Raw genomic sequence first — 18,287 nt, 5'->3', positions numbered from 1 at the left:
CTGGACACGACTGAGCAACTAAGCACATGGGATATCATATATATTTTAATTCCTAAATTATGTATTGCTTTGTACTTTTTAAAAATTTATATAAATGGTATATGACTTGATGGACATGAGTTTGAGTACGCTCCGGGAGTTGGTGATGGACAGGGAAGCTTGGCGTGCTGCAGTCATGGGGTCGCAAAGAGTCAGACACGACTAGCAACTGAACTGAACTGAAATGGTATATATTTTTTGGTGATTTTATTTTTTTTGTCTCAAAAAGATTTTTGTAACTGATTCATCCACATATGTGGCTGTAGTTCACTTATTTTCAACGCTCCATAGGATTTCAGAAGAGATCATCAATTATGCAGATGGGACATTTGCCATATTTTCACTGTATATGTTATTATAAATAATGTTGCTGTGATTCCTACACATAGATTTGTATACAGGTGAAACAGTGTGTCGAGAGGTTAGAACTTTAGTTTTAAGATACACATGTATTTGATAGCACATGCCTGCATGCTCGGTTGCGTGTCTGACTCTTTGCGATCCCATGGAATATAGCCCACCAGGCTCCCCTGTCCATGGGATTCTCCAGGCAAGAATACTGGAGTGAGTTGCCATGCCCTCCTCCAGGGGATCTTCCCAACCCAGGGATCAAAACTGTGTCTCCTGCATTGCCGGTGGATTCTTTCCCACTGAGCCACCAGGGAAGCCCCATTCAGTAGCACATGTATTTTTAAACAGTTATTTAAAATTAACGTGTTCCATCCAAAGCCTAGAAAAAGACTTGTGAGATGTGAGATGGCAAGAGTAAGTTCTAAAAATAGTTATGCTGACGTCATCAAATTAGTTCCCTACTTTTCTGGTAAGGAAATTCCCCAAATGTTGTGTCAAAACATTTGTGTCAAACTGCTGTGTTTTGCCAAAGAGATAAATTTCCCAGTCAAAACAATTAATTAGAAGCTATTAATGATGCCTTCCTAGATTTAAGAAGCCACTGTAAGAGAGGAGGGAAACTGCAGGATAAAAAATCTCCTAAGCCAAGGTGCAGGAGGTAAGTTGTTACAGTTTGTGAATCTCTATTTTGGAATTTTGCCTTGAATTCCTTAACTCTTCTACAATCATTTCACAAACTCCAAATCAGTCAAGTAACAGACCACAAGGAAACTTCAGATATATGAGGGGCTAACCCTCAAACACAATTCTTACTTCTCTTCTTAATATAGTCAGTCTTGTAATATTTTATTCTTATCACAAAGAACAGTTTGGGTGCTGTAAGTCATCGGCACCCAAATGGTACTAGTAAATCTGCATCTGATTTAGTCAGCTACAGACCATCTGGTCATCATTAGGTAAGAAAGTTCACTGGTAAAATACTTAAATTGCTAAGTCATAAATTATTTGAGAAAAAAAAATTCTCAGCTTCTAAACCAAGGCTATATATTCCCATCCATCTCTCTCTGTTTCCATCCATCCATCCATCCATCCATCTATTCACTTACTAGAAGGCAGTAATCAGATGTCAGTATGGGATTTATGATTTGAATAGATTAGGGCTAATGATACTCAGGCCAAACAAGCCAATATCTTCATAAAATAGTAAACATTCATGGTCACATGACCACTAACAACATTGCAAGCCCACAGCAGCTATTCTGCAAATGAATGTTGGTCATGAAAAAACCAAGGGAAGAAAGATCTCAGTGTTGCAGAGTACATCTCACCTCATGCCTAGAAAACAAAACAAAACAAAACTGAAGGTCATACTCCACTGATGGTTGGTCCATGATATCAGACTTTACCAGGAAGGTTGACGCGTCAGTTTTTGGTAGACAAAGATCTCAAGGCTGGGACAGGCAGGGAAAGACAAGGGGGAGGCGCCATTTCCCGGCTGCCCTTAACGCCGTCCTCTGAGAAACAGGAAAGAGAGTCATCTGCAAACTCGCTTGTGGCTTTTTAGATGGACTGATAGAAAATATTCTCTTACCTCACTGAGACTTCCCCAGAGTTAAATATATGTATCTAATCATTATTCACACTCAGGCAGACTCTATATAAACAATCCGGACTGTCACAGGTATCAATCCACGCTTTTAATTTCTTACCTCATGTGCCTCAAAAGCTGGCAATTTCATTCTTCAATAAAAGCAAGGGCTTCAATTTGAAGCCACCGTGACTAACATTTTTTAACAACAAAATCTATCTCTCAAGAATATATGGAATATATATTTATTTCTTATATCAATCTGTATGTCACAGACTTACCCAAGTGATCATTTTCCTCTTATGACTCCCCCTGGCCAATTCCTTATTAATCCACCTTTGGGCTTCTATTTCCTTTGGTATTTAGAATGTTGTTGATTTTTCAATGAAAAAAAATTGTTTTTAACATCAAAGTTATAGGCCCTTTGTATTATTAAATCCCTTGTGATTATCTTCCTCAGAGCATTCTTCCAAAGAATCTTTCCATAGGCTCAAGTAACCTTTTTAAGAATTGCTCATTTAAAAAATGGACTGCTATGAATTTTACAAACAGAGCCATAGAGAAACATTTCTTAAGGGTATATACATCTTTCTACCAAGATGTAAATACTGAGGAGATCAAAGTGGACAAAAACGAAACATGGCAGGATAGTACCAATAGTTATAAAAAATATATGGCTATTTGGCACAACTCTGCAGTAAGAAAGTAATATTTAGCAATAATCTTTGTACAAACATGACCTTCTTTGGGTGACATAATACCAGACTCCTGTTATCTATTGTTTTAACTTTACCTCTTAAAGTAATCATCTTCCAGTTTATTTGTTGGACAGCCCTCATAAATGGGCAAGCCTATCTCATAAGAGCAGTTGAATGTCAAGGAAGAATTTAAACAAAGGCATATATCCTTTACACAGGAAACAGTCAATGTTTAAAAACAGCAGTGGAAAAAGACCCCATCCATTAAAGGTTTAGAGACATCCTCAAGGAAAGACACATACATGTATTAGTGGTTTATCTTTCTCATAAGCCCAATGCAATACACAGCATTGAATTACAAAGATAATGGATAACAGAAAGAATTCTCCACCAGAGTCTACACTTTGTATTCATTAGTCCTCCCTAATCCAGTTGTACAGGTGTCAGCTAAAGGCTCTTCTTTTACTATTAAGGAATTTGCCACATTGACAAGGGTGATAAAGAAGAAGAAATGCCAGGTGCTGGTGTTTTGAGCAGCAACTTGTCTCCACTTGCAGTCACCATGAAGACTCACCTTGTGACTTCACAGAGGATTATAACCTCTGGAGAGACTGCTGCATGAGTATTTATCATCCTTAGAACTGATCAGAAATGCCAAGTGGTCATGGTTACAAGACACCTGTTTTCATGCATTCCCTGATAAAAGCTTCCCTGCTGAATTGCTGATAAATATTGACATTATGTTTCAAACCACATGGAATGGCTTGAAATCCTGGCTCCTCTCACACAAAGAATTAAGCTTTGACATTTAGCTGATTTAGCAAGACCACTGTACGTGAGAACTTCTACATGAATTTTAAAGAAAAAAAAAAAAAAACACTGGTTTTAAAAAACAGAGAAAACGGGAAAGGCCAATTAGAAAGACAGTAGAATTTCAATTACCTTGGACACCCGATTTGCAACTTCTCTGCCCACGGTCAGCCCTTGGACAAATGTCCGCGCAGCAATGAAGGCGCGGGTGATCTGAATTTTCAGCTTCCGGGGAACATCTCCAAACGGCTTCAGCTGGTCTGTGTATTTGCTCACGCACTCCAGGTAGTCCTCGCTGAAATGATACTGGGGGTTGATCAGCTGAAACATCCGTTCCAGGAGCCGAGCCCAGAAGTCATTGAGCATTTCCTCCAGATTCACATTGCCCCCCGTGTAGTATCTCTTAAGCTCTGTAAAGAGGTCCTGGAACACTTCCGAATTCTGCATGTACAGCATTCCATAGGTCCGGACAAACATATCATTTAGTGACTTTTCTGCATTCTCCAGGAGCTCTCGGAAAAACTCTGCAAATTAAAACAAGAAAGCAGTCATAAATTAGAAATATCTAGGAAGTCCAAAACATCCACTTACCTCAAAAACAACTGCTTCTAATGGTTGTTTTCACGGAAAAAAGAAAAATGTCTCCTGTGATTAAGGTACCAATCAACTGATGAAAATATTTTAAGTGAGATTTGACTTGTATCTAAGATCTTCTCTCAAAGAAAACAGAAGAGCATATGATTTCTGTTGGAAAGAACATCCATTACATTAGGAATTTACCATTTAATAATACTCTTCTAAAGAAGTTCAATTATTTTTCCATTTGTTGTAAATTTTAGAAAACTCTATTAACTTGAATCAGAACATGTGGCTAAGTATTTTCATTAATATAATAAATGCATAACTGATAAAAACATTTGCTCCAGTCTATTTAAAAATCTGTTCTAGCCACTCATTCAATTAATTTGCTTTTATATGGAAAAGTTCATAAATGGGATATTCAAAGTAATGAAATATTTGGACCCTTTGGAGTTGTTATATATAGCAATCAATTATCAGTGTTTAGAGGCTCATAGTATAATTAAATTCACTTAATACCAAAGCTATAATAAACAGAATTTAGGCTGCCATAATGAATCAGAAAGTTATGGAGTACCATGTATTATTATGATAAACTATCACTATATAGAACTTGAACAACATACAGGTATTTGGGCTTTCTGGTTAAGAGGTTCTAAATGAAAAAGAATCTACCAAGACATGACCACTTTCATCCTGAAACAGCACTTGAATATTTCTGGGAATAGTTACAGTATGTAAGAAATGGGATGGAAAAAACAATGTCCCTGTTAGACTCATTGGCCCTCATATTGGTCTCCCTCATATATATGGAATCTAGAAAAAAATGGTACTGATAAACTTATATGCAGGGCAGGAATAGAGACACAGGCATAGAGAATGGGGACATGGAAAGGGGCAGGAACAGGAAGGGGAGATGAACTGGTAGCATAGGACTGACATATATACACTACCATGTGTAAAATAGACAGCTAATGGGAAGCTGCTGTACAGCACAGGGAACTCAGCTCCGTGCTCTGTGATAACTTGTGGGGGGGGGAAGCTGGAGGGAGGCTCTAGAGGGAGGGGATATATGTGTGCATGTGGCTGATTCACACTGTAGTACAGCAGAAAATAACACAACATTGTAAAGCAATTATACTCCACGCCCCCCCACCCCCCCAAAAAAAAGAATACAGAGGAAATACAGAGTTCATGTGTGTACAAAGTTTATCCATTTGCACCAGAGCAAGCTCAAGCGTTATCCCATTTGGAGAATGTAATTGGGGGTGGGAAAAAGGCTAAGGAAAGATTATGCTTCTGAGTCTGTGAACCCAATTCCCAACAGCAAAGAAATTCCACTTTACCGCCCATTGTTCTCTCTTATTCCCAGAAGCTATGGCCCCCTCAGCCAATGCAGGGAATAATCATGTCCTCTATACCTCAAGGAACTCCAATAGGAATGAATACAACAAAAATCTCTTTTTTTTTTTTATCCAGAGGTTTGGGGAGACTTTTTCCTGAGATGCAGAAGGAAAAATCAATGACTCTCTTCATGGCGTCCATGGGAGCTACACCTAATTTCTTCTTTATCAGAAGAAGCACTTGACTTAGCTACATTGAACTATTGTCTTGATAAAATTGTGTCTATAATGGTGATTATTTTGTATTTGTTTTCAAATATAACTGATATGCTTAAATTTAAAAAGGACACTGTTCAATGTTTATCCTCTTATTATGAAAGAATACACTTTTTCTTCTTAAATACAGAAATTCTATTGCTACAATCTAAGCAAAAATAGAGGGATTATCTGAAATTCATGGCTTGTCACCCTTAAGGCACCAAATAGTTCTTATTTTAATTTTTATCAAATGCTAAAATCAGGCTACATAGTATTAAACCTCTCTAACCTTCAAGGATTCATTAAGGAAAATCAGATGGGGAAAAAATTTTCAAAACTGTCAAAGGATTCATTGGTCAAAATATTTATATGTGCTATGCATGCATATCTGCTAAGTTGCTTCAGTCATGTGTGACTGTGCTACCCTACAGACTGTAGACTGCCAGGCTCCTCCTTCCATAGGATTCTCCAGGGAATAAAACTGGAGTGCGTTGCTATGCTTTTCTCCAGGGGATCTTCCCAACCCAGGGATCGACCTCGGGTCTCTTTTACTGCAGGCGGATTCTTTACCATCTGAGCCACTAGGAAAGCCCTATTTATATATGCTATTTGCCTATGTTATTTATGATTTTATGAAATCAGAAACAGTTTAAAAGTTTTTCAGAAATTTACTAGTCACTTAGATTGTCTTAAAAATGGAAACTATAATAAATTATTAATATTAATACCAAAGTATTACCATAATAAAACCTCTCAGTCTTGAAACCAAAGATGAAAATAGCTTGGCCTTATTCATATAGGAGCAGGTAAAAGGTGTTACAGATTGTGAAAGAAACTATGAAAGAATGGAAAAATCACTGAATTGAAAAATACTAATATAATGAGATTGGAAAGTGGATTCTCATCACGAGCTCAGGATGGTCTATTCATTTATCTTCTTTTTGAGGTCAATTATTTTGTTGGACTCAGAAATTAAAGCTTAATTTATTGAATACAGAGTACTGCCTTCAGCAATGAATTGTCAGTAATCAATAATGTGGTCTGGATTTGCAAGAGCTAAACAAAAGAGGGAGTTGTTTTCTTCTGGTTCTTGTTGCTCTCCAAAGACTTGAGGTATAAATGCTTTACTGTAGGGATTAAATTTTTTTTTATTTAAAATTAATTTTTTAAAAATTGGAGGATAATTGCTTTTCAGTGTTGTGTTGGTTTCTGCCTGTATTTCTTTTATTGAAAGTAACATTCCTAGTGTTTCCTCTCCTGACATGGGGAAAATATTAGTCTCTGACCACTTTGCAGCAAAATGGGTAAAATCAGATTACCCACTCACTGTGTTTTGTGGTTTATTTCTTTATGCCTAAATTAGTAGTCATAATTTTATGAATATAGAAACTCAGTTATCATATTTCCATAAATATGGTTCAAGAAACATTTTTTCAGATGCCAGGATTAAATTTGTGTCTAAGGGTGTGTCATTGACTCAAGTTTGCTCTTAGTTTTACCAGTCCTCAAAAGTCAAGTTATTATTCCTTGTTCAAAATCATTATATGGTTTAGTGATCTCACAGTCAAAGTTAATATTTGGTACTAAAGGATGCTAATACATCAGGCAATTATGACAAATGTTGCTACCTTAAAGTACATTGATCTTAGACCTTATGAAAGATGGGGATCCGAGGTACTGAGGCAAAACTAATGTCCTCCAAAAGCTAAGTATACTCATTTCGTTTTTAGCATGCCCATAGACTGAAACTTCCACCTTTTGAAGGGTGACTCTGAACAAAGTATTTTATGCTTGAATGAAAACTCTCTCAGCAAACCAACAAGATGGGGATTAGGAAGGAAGACAGTTACCAGACCCATTTTGCTGAGAAAGTATTATGCCCAAAAACCATAGAGAACTGAAGAACCACATAAAGAAAGAGACACGACTCAATTTAATCCTTTGCTTATTAGGTTAAGGGCAAAGCTCTCATTGGATACAGGCTTCAGTCAACAAAAAATTCTTATCTGCAAGAAAGAATATGGCAAATAAAAATGCTTTTATTTATTTATTTTTCTTCCCCAATCACAAAATATACATCAAAGGTGATTGCTTAGGGCTCAGTTACGCTTCACAGAAGCACAAAAGAACTTTTTCCAGCCAGCTGTAGCCTCTGGGAGGATTTTATTCATCTAGAGGGGAGATGTGGATGTGAACATCTGTTTGCTGCGGGGCAGACTGCCCCAACTGGGAGAGCAATCTTGTGGATAAAAACCACCACTGTTTCAAAAGCAAAAAAGAGAGTCTATGCACACCGCCGACGGTTTGGAGAGGCCTCTAAAGGGGCAAAAATCAACTCCCAGGAGTCAAAAGGCTCCCTAAGGATATCTGTGAAAGGCTTCCATTTATTGCCTCCAAATGAATGGATCAAAACGTCAGGTGCACACAGGACTAAGGAGAAGTACAAGCAAGAGGAGAAAGAGGCGATTGAAGGTTCTCAAGGAATTTGCAGTCTGCCTCAAAAAACAAACGCTAGGCCCGTTTACGCTGGAAGTGCTGACTAGTTGACATTACCGTAGCAGGACTAGGCATGGCGACCGGATCAAGCACTGTTCAGCATTAACCTAGAAACTGTAGTGTTTTCCTATTCTCTTCTCATGCTCTCCAAAACACTCCTCACTGCCAGCTCATTTAAAATTAATGCTTCAGGTTGGTGGTATAAATTCATGTCATCATAGAACCCAGTGAGTGAAAGCTCTTGTCACGAGTCGGTGGAGACTGTATCTACGCATGATCACAGCATCTATCCCACCAGGGGGAGCAGGTCTATTGACTTTGCTTCCCTAAATCCACATATTTGTGTTGAGTTTATTTCTCTCCTAATCTCTTCTTTCTGCCCTCCCCTTCACAAAAGCATGCTCTATAGGTTCAATCAGCTCACAACCCAAGCTTTGGCTAAGATAAACTCCAAGTTGCTGGCATGGAGGGTAAATGATTCAGAAAGCTGATCTCAGACAAGGGCTATGATTCAGACACAGGAAAGCTATGGTCCTGCCCTCTATCCAGGCCCTTTTCAAGGTGAAGTGAATAGAAGAGTCCTTCACTCTGCACACACCTGTCAGCTTTCCAGCGTATCTTCTCCTTTCAAAGTCTCCTTGCTTACATCATCAACTGATGTGAGCACCAGGGAAATGCTGAGTTAAGAGGAGCATTAAAGGAGGAGGAATCCCAGTGCCATTTACTCTTGTCTCCCACAGACTTTGAGGGCTAAACGCATGGTCCCTAAATAACCTATCTCTCCCCACTCCCTGCAGGGTGAGACTATAAGAAGGTGGATGCTGCTCAGGGAGTCCTTGTTGCATGAAATGTCACCCTCGGCAGACTGTAGCTATGTGGAATGCATGACTCAGTGCTAATCCTCTACATCAGAGGTCTCTGCCTCAAAATTACTGACATTTTGAGCTGGACAATCTTTTTTTCAATTAAAAAAATTCAAAAATTTATTTAATCAAATTTATGTATTTATTTTTGCTGCACTGTGTGGCTTGTGGGATCTTAGTTCCCTGACCAGGGATTGAACCTGGGCCCCCACAATGAAAATGCAGTGTCCTAACCACTGAATCATCAGGGAATTCCCTGAGCTGGACCATCTTCCTTGAGTGTCTGCCCTGCGCACTATAAGACAACAGGTAGCACGCCTGGCTTCTGCCTATTAGATGCTATTGGCCCATCCTCCCTCCAGCAGTGATGACAAAATTGTCTGCAGACATAACGGTCCCCAGCACATGCTCAGTCTCTCCAGTGAGCTCTACTCTTCTGCTAAAAAATCCAAATCCCAGAAGCCTAGAGACAGGCCATCGAAACCTTCCAAGAAAAGACCAGCACTTTTCTATACCTCATCAGTCTGGCAATTTATTTACAAGAAAAGTTCCAGGAGCTGTGTGTGCTTTGAATGAAAGAAGCTGAAATGCACATCATATTCACAGGTAAGCTTGTTAGTGACCAAAACTACCATCTCCATGTATGAGGCCTGCCATAGGACAGGCCTTAAAAAGTGGTGACTAGGGAGTGAATAAATAGACGGTGAACATGAGCACCCAGTGAAATACATCCTGACTCCATCTGGATGGGGCTCCTTTTAGGAAGTGATAACATTGCGGCCCCGCCTTAGAGGGAAAGAAATCCTACAACTGCATCTTAGAGCAGACAAAACTGATGTGCTCTCTTGTCATCCTCCAAACACATGTTCAGTTCAGTTTAGTTGCTCAGTCGTGTCTGACTCTATGTGACCCCATGGACTGCAGCACACCCGGCCTCCCTGTCCATCACCAACTCTCAGAGTTTACTCAAACTCATGTCCATTGAGTCGGTGATGCCATGCAACTACCTCATCCTCTATCGTCCCCTTCTTCTTCCACCTTCAAACTTTTCCAGCAGCAGCGTCTTTTCAAATGAGTCAGTTCTTTGTATCAAGTGGCCAAAGTATTGGAGTTTCAGCTTCAGCATCAGTCCTTGCAATGAATATTTAGGACTGATTTCCTTTAGGATGGAAAAGTTGGATCTCCTTACTGTCCAAGGGACGCTCAAGAGTCTTTTTCAACACCACAGTTCAAAAGCATCAATTCTTCAGCTCTCAGCTTTCTGTATAGTCCAACTCCAGAGTTCAGACAAAATGTGGTCCACTGGAGCAGGGAATGGCAAACCACTTCAGTATTCTTGCCTTGAGAACCCCATGAACAGTATGAAAAGGCAAAAAAGATAGGACACTGAAAGATGAACTCAACAGGCCAGGAGGTGCCCAATATGCTACTGGAGATCAGTGGAGAAATAACTCCAGAAAGACTGAATAGACGGCGCCAATGCAAAAACAACACCCAGTTGTGGATGTGACTGGTGACAGAAGTAAAGCCCGATGCTGTAAAGAGCAATATTGCATAAGAACCTGGATTATTAGGTCCATGAATCAAGGCAAATTGGAAGTGGCCAAATAGGAGATGGTAAGAGTGCACATCGACATTTTAGGAGTAGTGAATTAAATGGCCTGGAATGGGTGAATTTAACTCAGATGACCATTATGTCTACTACTGTGGGCAAGAACCCCTTAGAAGAAATGGAGTAGCCATCATAGTCAACAAAAGAGTCCGAAATGCAGTACTTGGATGCAATCTCAAAAACGACAGAATGATCTCTGTTCGTTTCCAAGGCAAACCATTCAATATCACAGTAATCCAAGTCTATGCCCCAACCATTAATGCTGAAGAAGCTGAAGTTGAACGGCTCCACGAAGACCTACAAGACCCCAAAAAGAGGTCCTTTTCATTACAGAACGAACACCCAAAAAAGAGATCCTTTTCATTATAAGGGACTGGAATGCAAAAGTAGGAAGTCAAGAAATACCTAGAGTAACAGGCAAATTTGGCCTTGGAGTACAGAATGATGCAGGGCAAAGGCTAATAGAGTTTTGCCAAGAGAATGTACTAGTCATAGCAAACACCCTCTTCCAACAACACAACAGAAGACTCTACACATGGACATCACCAGATGGTCAAACTCGTGTATTTATACCTATCTAAACATGCAAGGGCTTTCTTGCTGGCTTAGACAGTAAAGAATCTGCCTGTGATGCAGGAGATCTAGGTTTGATCCTTGGGTGGGGAAGATCCCCTGGAGAAGGGAATGGCCACACACTCCTGTCTTCTTGCCTGAAGAATTCTATGGACAGAGGAGCCTAGCAGGCTACAGTCCACGGGGTTGCAAAGAGTTGGACATGACTGAGTGACTAATATTTCTACTTTTCAAACAGTCATATCCTCCCATGCTCCAAGTTCATGTGTATCTACAAGCAAAATAAAGCTTGGTGATTATCAAGACAGCGCTGCCAGACTTTCATTTCCTCTCTGGAGGCTCTGTCTGTCCAGGTCTATGCTTTGCCTGGTTTCACTGCTGTCTCTCCTGCTCCTGGTTCTACTGAACTCTGCCCGCACAGCCCATGGTCTCACCAAGCTGCCTTTCACATTCACTCCCCTACTTCACTGAAGCAAAGCCTATCATGAGTTAACACTGAAACCACTCTGTCTCCCATAGTACAGCGAAGCCTTCTTCCATCCGGTGATCGAATAAACTCAGTTTGGAACTTTGTTGTTGTTTTCAATAAGCAATAAGATACCATGTTTTATTTCTTCATTATTCACATGAAAGAACTATGTAAGGGAAGGAGGACAACTAATTTGAATAGCTATCTGATTATATTATCTTTGTAGTTTTTTTTAAACATCAGTTGAATTTTTGTGTAAGAAACAAACCCTCAGTAGGCACTTTTTAAAATTATGGGGTTTAAATTAAATACAATTATTTTAAAATAACAACTTATTCAGTAAGGGAGAAATCAGAATCTGGAGTTATTGTGAGATAAAGCTGCTTGTCAGCAAAAATTAGTTTGGGATTTGCTATGTCTTTATCTCTTAATTCATACTTTCTCTTGCTCTGTGTGTACATGTGTATGTTTTCAGATAATGTTTATTATATTATAATAAGCATTATGATTTACTCAATCAATTCATGCCAGGAATTAATAAATGCCTATATAATTTCAACCACCACCACATAAAATTTCAAAGGGAGCTAATAGTAGTAATTTATAAATTTCCTGTTTGAGGGATTATTATACCCAAGTAAGCACCCCCACTCCCAATACATCTGACTTAAAATGCAGTCAACATGGCAACAGAATATTTTAATTATTTCCATTTGTACCTGATACATTTTTGGAGGAAAGTTGAAATACATAAATGAAAATGACAATTTAATTAGAAACAATGAATGATGGTAATTTCAACAGAACTAGAGATAGGACCTAGGAAGTTGCCTGATGTTTAACACAGAAGGCATTTTACACCATGTCGAACACCGTGTTATGAGCTTTTCATACTATTTTGCAGATAAGGAAATTGAGGCCCAGAAATGTTAAGCAAGTTTCCCTAGACCACTGAACTGGCATATAACCCAGAGCTCCAAACCAGTGCTGACAAACGTGAGTTGTAAGAAACAACTGGATACCAGGGAAGCTTTGCTGTTTACGCTGTATGTGTGCTGTGCTCAGTTGCTAAGTTGTGTCCAACTCTAAGTCGCTAAAACCCTATGGACAGTAGCCCACCAGGCTCCTCTGTTCATGAGAGTTTCTAGGAAAGAATACTGGTGTAGACTGCCATTTCCTCTTCCAGGGGATCTTCCTGACCCAGGGAATGAACTCATGTCTCTTGCATCTCCTTCATTAACAGGCAGATTCTTCATCACTGAGCCACATCAAACAAACAAAATATAAACCAACAATGACTAAGAAATATGCAACAGAGATCTCATGTAGTTCAAATGGCCCAAATATTTAATATTCAGCCCTTTACAGAAAAAATTTTGCCAATCCCTGGCATAAAGGGTCAAAATCCTAAGTGAAATGTTTGAAGATAAATTAATCAAACAAAACATATTATGCCTTTGAATTCTTGCAAGTAGGAAGACAATTTAATTATTAGTCTGTTATCTCTAAGTAGTATAATAAAAGTTCCTTCCCTCCATTATTTTATCTTAAGAAATTCACTCTGACAACTCTGCAGCCCATTCATCTCTTTATATTCCCCTGCAAGGTAAGTACAATCCAAAAGTAAATTCTTAAATCACTTAAATGATTTAGAGGATTTCGGTGATTTTAGTTATTTTAAAGTAGACGCCACTAAATTTTTCTAAGAGTGGTTTAATGAGTCCTTGGAGATTTTCATAAGGAGAATATCTTACCATAAACCTGGAATTTAAAGTAGACAGTATAAAATGAAAAAGGAAAGGAAAAATAACCACGAGGTTAAGGTAAAAATATATATTTTAAAACTCTCTGTTCATGATAATTAATGAAAAGAGAAATTTAAACTATCTTATAACATCTTACAAGGCTCTACAACACAATGCAATGCTCATAATACATCTACAAAAATTATTTTAAAAAATAATAAATAGCATCAGTTGCTAAAAATATTATAATGTATAACTCAAAAGTTCTTCACTATGTCAATCCAAAGGCTATTGTCATTATATTCCTCCCATCATGTGTTGGAAACTCTTGTAGATTATATATAAATAAGTAGAAACAAGAATTATGAGGAAATACTCCTAATCAATAAATCAAAAACAAACAGACCAAAAAACCAAAGATACAGTAAATGTATCTTTAAACACATTATTCAGCTAAATTGGACATCACCATTCTATATTCTTCCAAGGTATCTAATCCAATTGACTAGACTTTTTCATGAAGAAATTTTAAATAAAATGTCCACAGTTTATAATCAAATGTGTTTGTTTAAAAAAGAAAAATCAACATCCAAAAATCCTGTACTTCTCTACTATTAAGGTAAAGTCAGTGGAAGAAGCCCAATGCCAGGAGATTTTTCAGAATCAAATGTGTATTCAGCTTCAAATAGAAAAGTTACCTGGAAGCAGCAATCTGTAACTGGCTGATGGAGAGAGATTTGAACCAACAAAGCAGATTATAGAAATCGTTGATTTGAATTCACATTTCACAAGGTTAAACTTTATCTAGACTTAGGGATGCTTTACACATTAGCTTGATAAATGATTTATTTCTTGGTAAGTTATTTTTCCCAAAGATTTCTTTTAAAATATGAAAGACTGATTAGGCCACTTATGATCATAAGGTGGTACAGATAAACCATTAATTCTGGGAGTCATGCATTTAAGTTTATAATCTGCTGACGGTTGCTCCCAAAAGCAAACAACTGTTTTGAGCCTGCAGACTGTGTATGTATCTCACCCTAAGCAATGCATGTGAAATTGAAAGCTGGGATACTTTCTGAATTCACCTTCATCATCACACACCTCCTTAGAGTCGGCCTACAGTGTTCTTTAGGTTTTCTCCATGATCCTGCATTCATTTTTTTTTTTTTCCACAGATGCCATTAACCAGAGCATCCATTTAATGCATTAGGAACCTAAACTACAGATCTTGAAATCATTTCCAACTTTTTGTCTTCCTCAACTGAAAAAAGCAATGAAGCTTCTGTATAATGCTCTGTTCAGAAATCCAGTTCTCTGTCCAGTTCTCCTTACTTCTTCGCCCAAATACTTGTTGTGCCAGAGAGTGGAAAAAAGTCTCTCCAGTACCAAATCACCGAGAGTGAATTCTGGGAAGTGGGGACAAAGCCAGTTTGCAGAAGAAAAGTCAATAATAAGGACCTAGGGTTATGATGCTGAGAGATTGTGTAGGTTTTTAGAAACGGTAAACTGCAAGGAGATCCAACCAGTCCATCCTAAAGGTGATCAGTCCTAGGTGTTCATTGGAAGGACTGATGTTAAAGCTGAAACTCCAATACTTTGGCCACCTCGTGCAAAGATTTGACTCATTGGAAAAGACCTTGATGCTGGGAGGGATTGGGCGCAGGAGGAGAAGGGGACGACAGAGGATGAGATGCCTGGATGGCATCACCGACTCGATGCACATGAGTTTGGGTAAACTCCGGGAGTTGGTGATGGACAGGGAAGCCTGGCGAGCTGCGATTCATGGGTTTGCAAGGAGTCGGACACGACTGAGCGACTGAACTGAACTGAAGGAAGAGGAGTCAAGTGAAATTGTCTTCATCCTCCCTTTCCCACAGAATACAAGGCTTCTCACTCTTCACTGCCCAATAAACTCAGTTAAAAAATCTTGACACCAGGCTGAAATCTAGACTAAATCAGGATTCCTGGGAGTGAGATCCAGGTATTGGCATATTTTCAAGCTAAGCAAGTGGTCCCGAAGTACAGCCAAGACTGAAAATCACTTCAGTTCTTTTGTGTTCTGTAATACTTTCACTTTAGGTCAATGCATGATTGGTGGTGAAATGAGCAGAGAAAGGAGGGGAAATGATGGAGGGGCAAGCCATATGATATATCATGAAATACCCTGCTTTCTCCTCCCTTTCACTTACTTTCCCCTCTCTCTCTTTTCACAACAGAAAATTAGCATTCTGGTCTTGGGAAGGCAGCCTAGCATCAGTCAAAGTGTCAAGAGTATGAGAAGGGCACTGCCAATGTTCCTAGTGGGGAAGGGGATAAGGGGGAACTAGTCTTTTCCTTTGTCCTCCATCTCTTCTTCCTGTTCTGCCACTTAACACAAACACTCCCCTGGTCACCCTCTGTCTTCACTGCTTCCAGGACAAATGACTTTCCCAGTGGTGAGGGAAAGAGGGGCATTGTATGGATGAGGGAGGACTAAAGTCTAATAATGTCTGAATTAATTCATGCCAGAAGAACAGGAATGATTACAATAGTCTAATCAGGGCATCATTTAAGCACATAACACAGATAACAAGTCTATAGGCTCCACAGATTCTATGACAAGTGAAACCTATAAATTTTGAACATAATTTTTAACATAATTACAAATATAAAATTAGGCATAGGACCTTGAAAAGGGTCTATTCAAGTGAAGGGTCTTGAAAGATAAGCTTTACCTGCCTCACAGGAAATCTGCATTCAGTATAAGCCATGGAGCAGAAACTGATAAGACAGAAAATGATATGAAAGTATGTACCAAGTACAACTCCAATTTTTAAAGATATAAATACACACGTTGAGAAAAAAATAAAAATGCAAATGCAAAAACAGCTTATTATGGATAGAATGTTATAGTTTATTTGTATTTTCTTCTCTGTACATTGTTAATTTTCTAAAATTTGCACTATGACCATAAATTGCCTTTATATTTGGAAGAAAGCAATAGATATTATTTTAGCATGAAAAATGCTCTTAAACACAAAAAATACTGCTTGATGACAGAGGGGAAATACCTAAATGCATAGGGAGGGCCAAAAATAAGCAAGAAATTTAACTCAAAATTACAGAGTAGATCAACAAAGTAGAGAGTTTTGAGTCTTTTGACTTTAAATCTAGTGGATTCATGCTGATTGGTAAAAATAACACATAAAAAATAAACAAAAAGTACAATAATGCTCTGAGTAAGGTTAGGCAGCTATCCATTAAGAAGAAAAAGTCTACATTTTTGGTTTTTGAATAAATGCTCTGAAATAATACAGATAATTTTTATTTATTTCTAGACTGAGAAATAATTTATCTAATTGATATAATCAGCATTCAACAAAATTCCATTGTTCATTATTACAGATATCAGCTCAAACTAAACTAAAGAAAAAATAACATCAGTTTCAGAATTCAGTTATTATGAATTGAAAGTCATTGTTTTCTCCGCAGAGGTTTTTGCTGGGCATTAGTAGTGTAATTAAAAGACGCTTACTCCTTGGAAGAAAAGTTATGATCAACCTAGATAGCATATTCAAAAGCAGAGACATTACTTTGCCAGCAAAGCTCCGTCTAGTCAAGACTATGGTTTTTCCGGTAGTCGTGTATGGTGTGAGAGTTGGACTGTGAAGAAAGCTGAGCACCAAAGAATTGATGCTTTTGAACTGTGGTGTTGGAGAAGACTCTTGAGAGTCCCTTGGACTGCAAGGAGATCCAACCAGTCCATTCTAAAGGAGATCAGCCCTGGGATTTCTTTAGAAGGAATGATGCTAAAGCTGAAACTCCAGTACTTTGGCCACCTCATGCAAAGAGTTGACTCACTGGAAAAGACTCTGATGCTGGGAGGGATTGGGGGCAGGAGGAGAAGGGGCGACAGAGGATGAGACAGCTGGATGGCATCACCGACTCAATGGATGTGAGTTTGAGTGAACTCCGGGAGTTGGTGATGGACAGGGAGGCCTGGAGTGCTGCAATTCATGGGTTCGCAAAGAGTCGGACACGACTGAGCGACTAAACTGAACTGAGTAGTGTAGTGAAGTCGCTCAGTCTTGTCCGACTCTTTGTGACCCCGTGGACTGTAGCCTACCATGCTCCTCCATCCATGGGATTTTCCAGGCAAGAGTACTGCAGTGGGTTGCTATTTCCTTCTCCAGAGGATCTTCCTGACCCAGGGATCGAACCCAGGTCTCCCACATTGTAAGCAGGACGCTTTACTGTCTGAGCCAGTGGGCACTGGATGAGCATTAGTGCAGGATGACAAATTGTGTAACTCTAGGAATGTTTCTATAAACATTTGACAACAAAATCCTGAAGAAAGTCAAGGCAACTTCCAACCACCTCTGTTGCTCATCCACATTCTTGAGCTTGTTGGATAAGACTAAGAGATGGCACAAATTCCCCAGGTCATACCTTAGGAATAATTTCATTCCTTAAAATTATCAAAGGGAAATGAACATCAACACCACTGGGCCACATAGATGTTTAACTCAAATAAACATTCTGTATTCTTTTGATGGAAGCATAAACAGTGGATATCCTGGTATAGGTATATAATAAGACTTACAGTATTCATGTTTAAGATATAAATACAAATGAACTAACTTTGATCTAAATTTACCTAAGACTCATTACATTTACTTTGCCAGTCATTTACCAGATTCTTCTCAAAGGAAAAAAAAAATGCATTAATCCTATGTTATATGATGGCTATTTTATTTTTATAACATCCATCATTTGGAATGCAATGAATAAAACCAATTATTATTAAACATTTCATAAAATATCAATTACTAAGTGCCATATCTTTTATGAAATTTTACAGTGCTGAATGTATGTATCCTA

General features: G+C 38.5%; 1 protein-coding gene and 1 non-coding gene across 2 annotated transcripts in view; both read right to left on the bottom strand.

Annotated features, from left to right (window-relative positions):
• The window catches only part of GPC6 (glypican 6), a 1,236,352-nt gene that overhangs the window by 619,372 nt on the left and 598,693 nt on the right, over nucleotides 1-18,287 (bottom strand). Inside the window, exon 3 of the mRNA XM_005909238.3 lies at nucleotides 3,619-4,010. Within this exon, the coding sequence (XP_005909300.1) occupies nucleotides 3,619-4,010 (392 nt within the window). The remainder of the gene's footprint in view (nucleotides 1-3,618; nucleotides 4,011-18,287) is intronic.
• TRNAE-UUC (transfer RNA glutamic acid (anticodon UUC)) lies at nucleotides 9,205-9,276 on the bottom strand. Its single transcript has one exon. It is a non-coding gene; the product is annotated as a tRNA-Glu (tRNA).

This window comes from Bos mutus, chromosome 12, assembly GCF_027580195.1.
Source record: "Bos mutus isolate GX-2022 chromosome 12, NWIPB_WYAK_1.1, whole genome shotgun sequence".
Taxonomy (NCBI): Eukaryota; Metazoa; Chordata; class Mammalia; order Artiodactyla; family Bovidae; genus Bos; species Bos mutus.
This window is presented reverse-complemented; position numbering and strand designations above follow the sequence as displayed.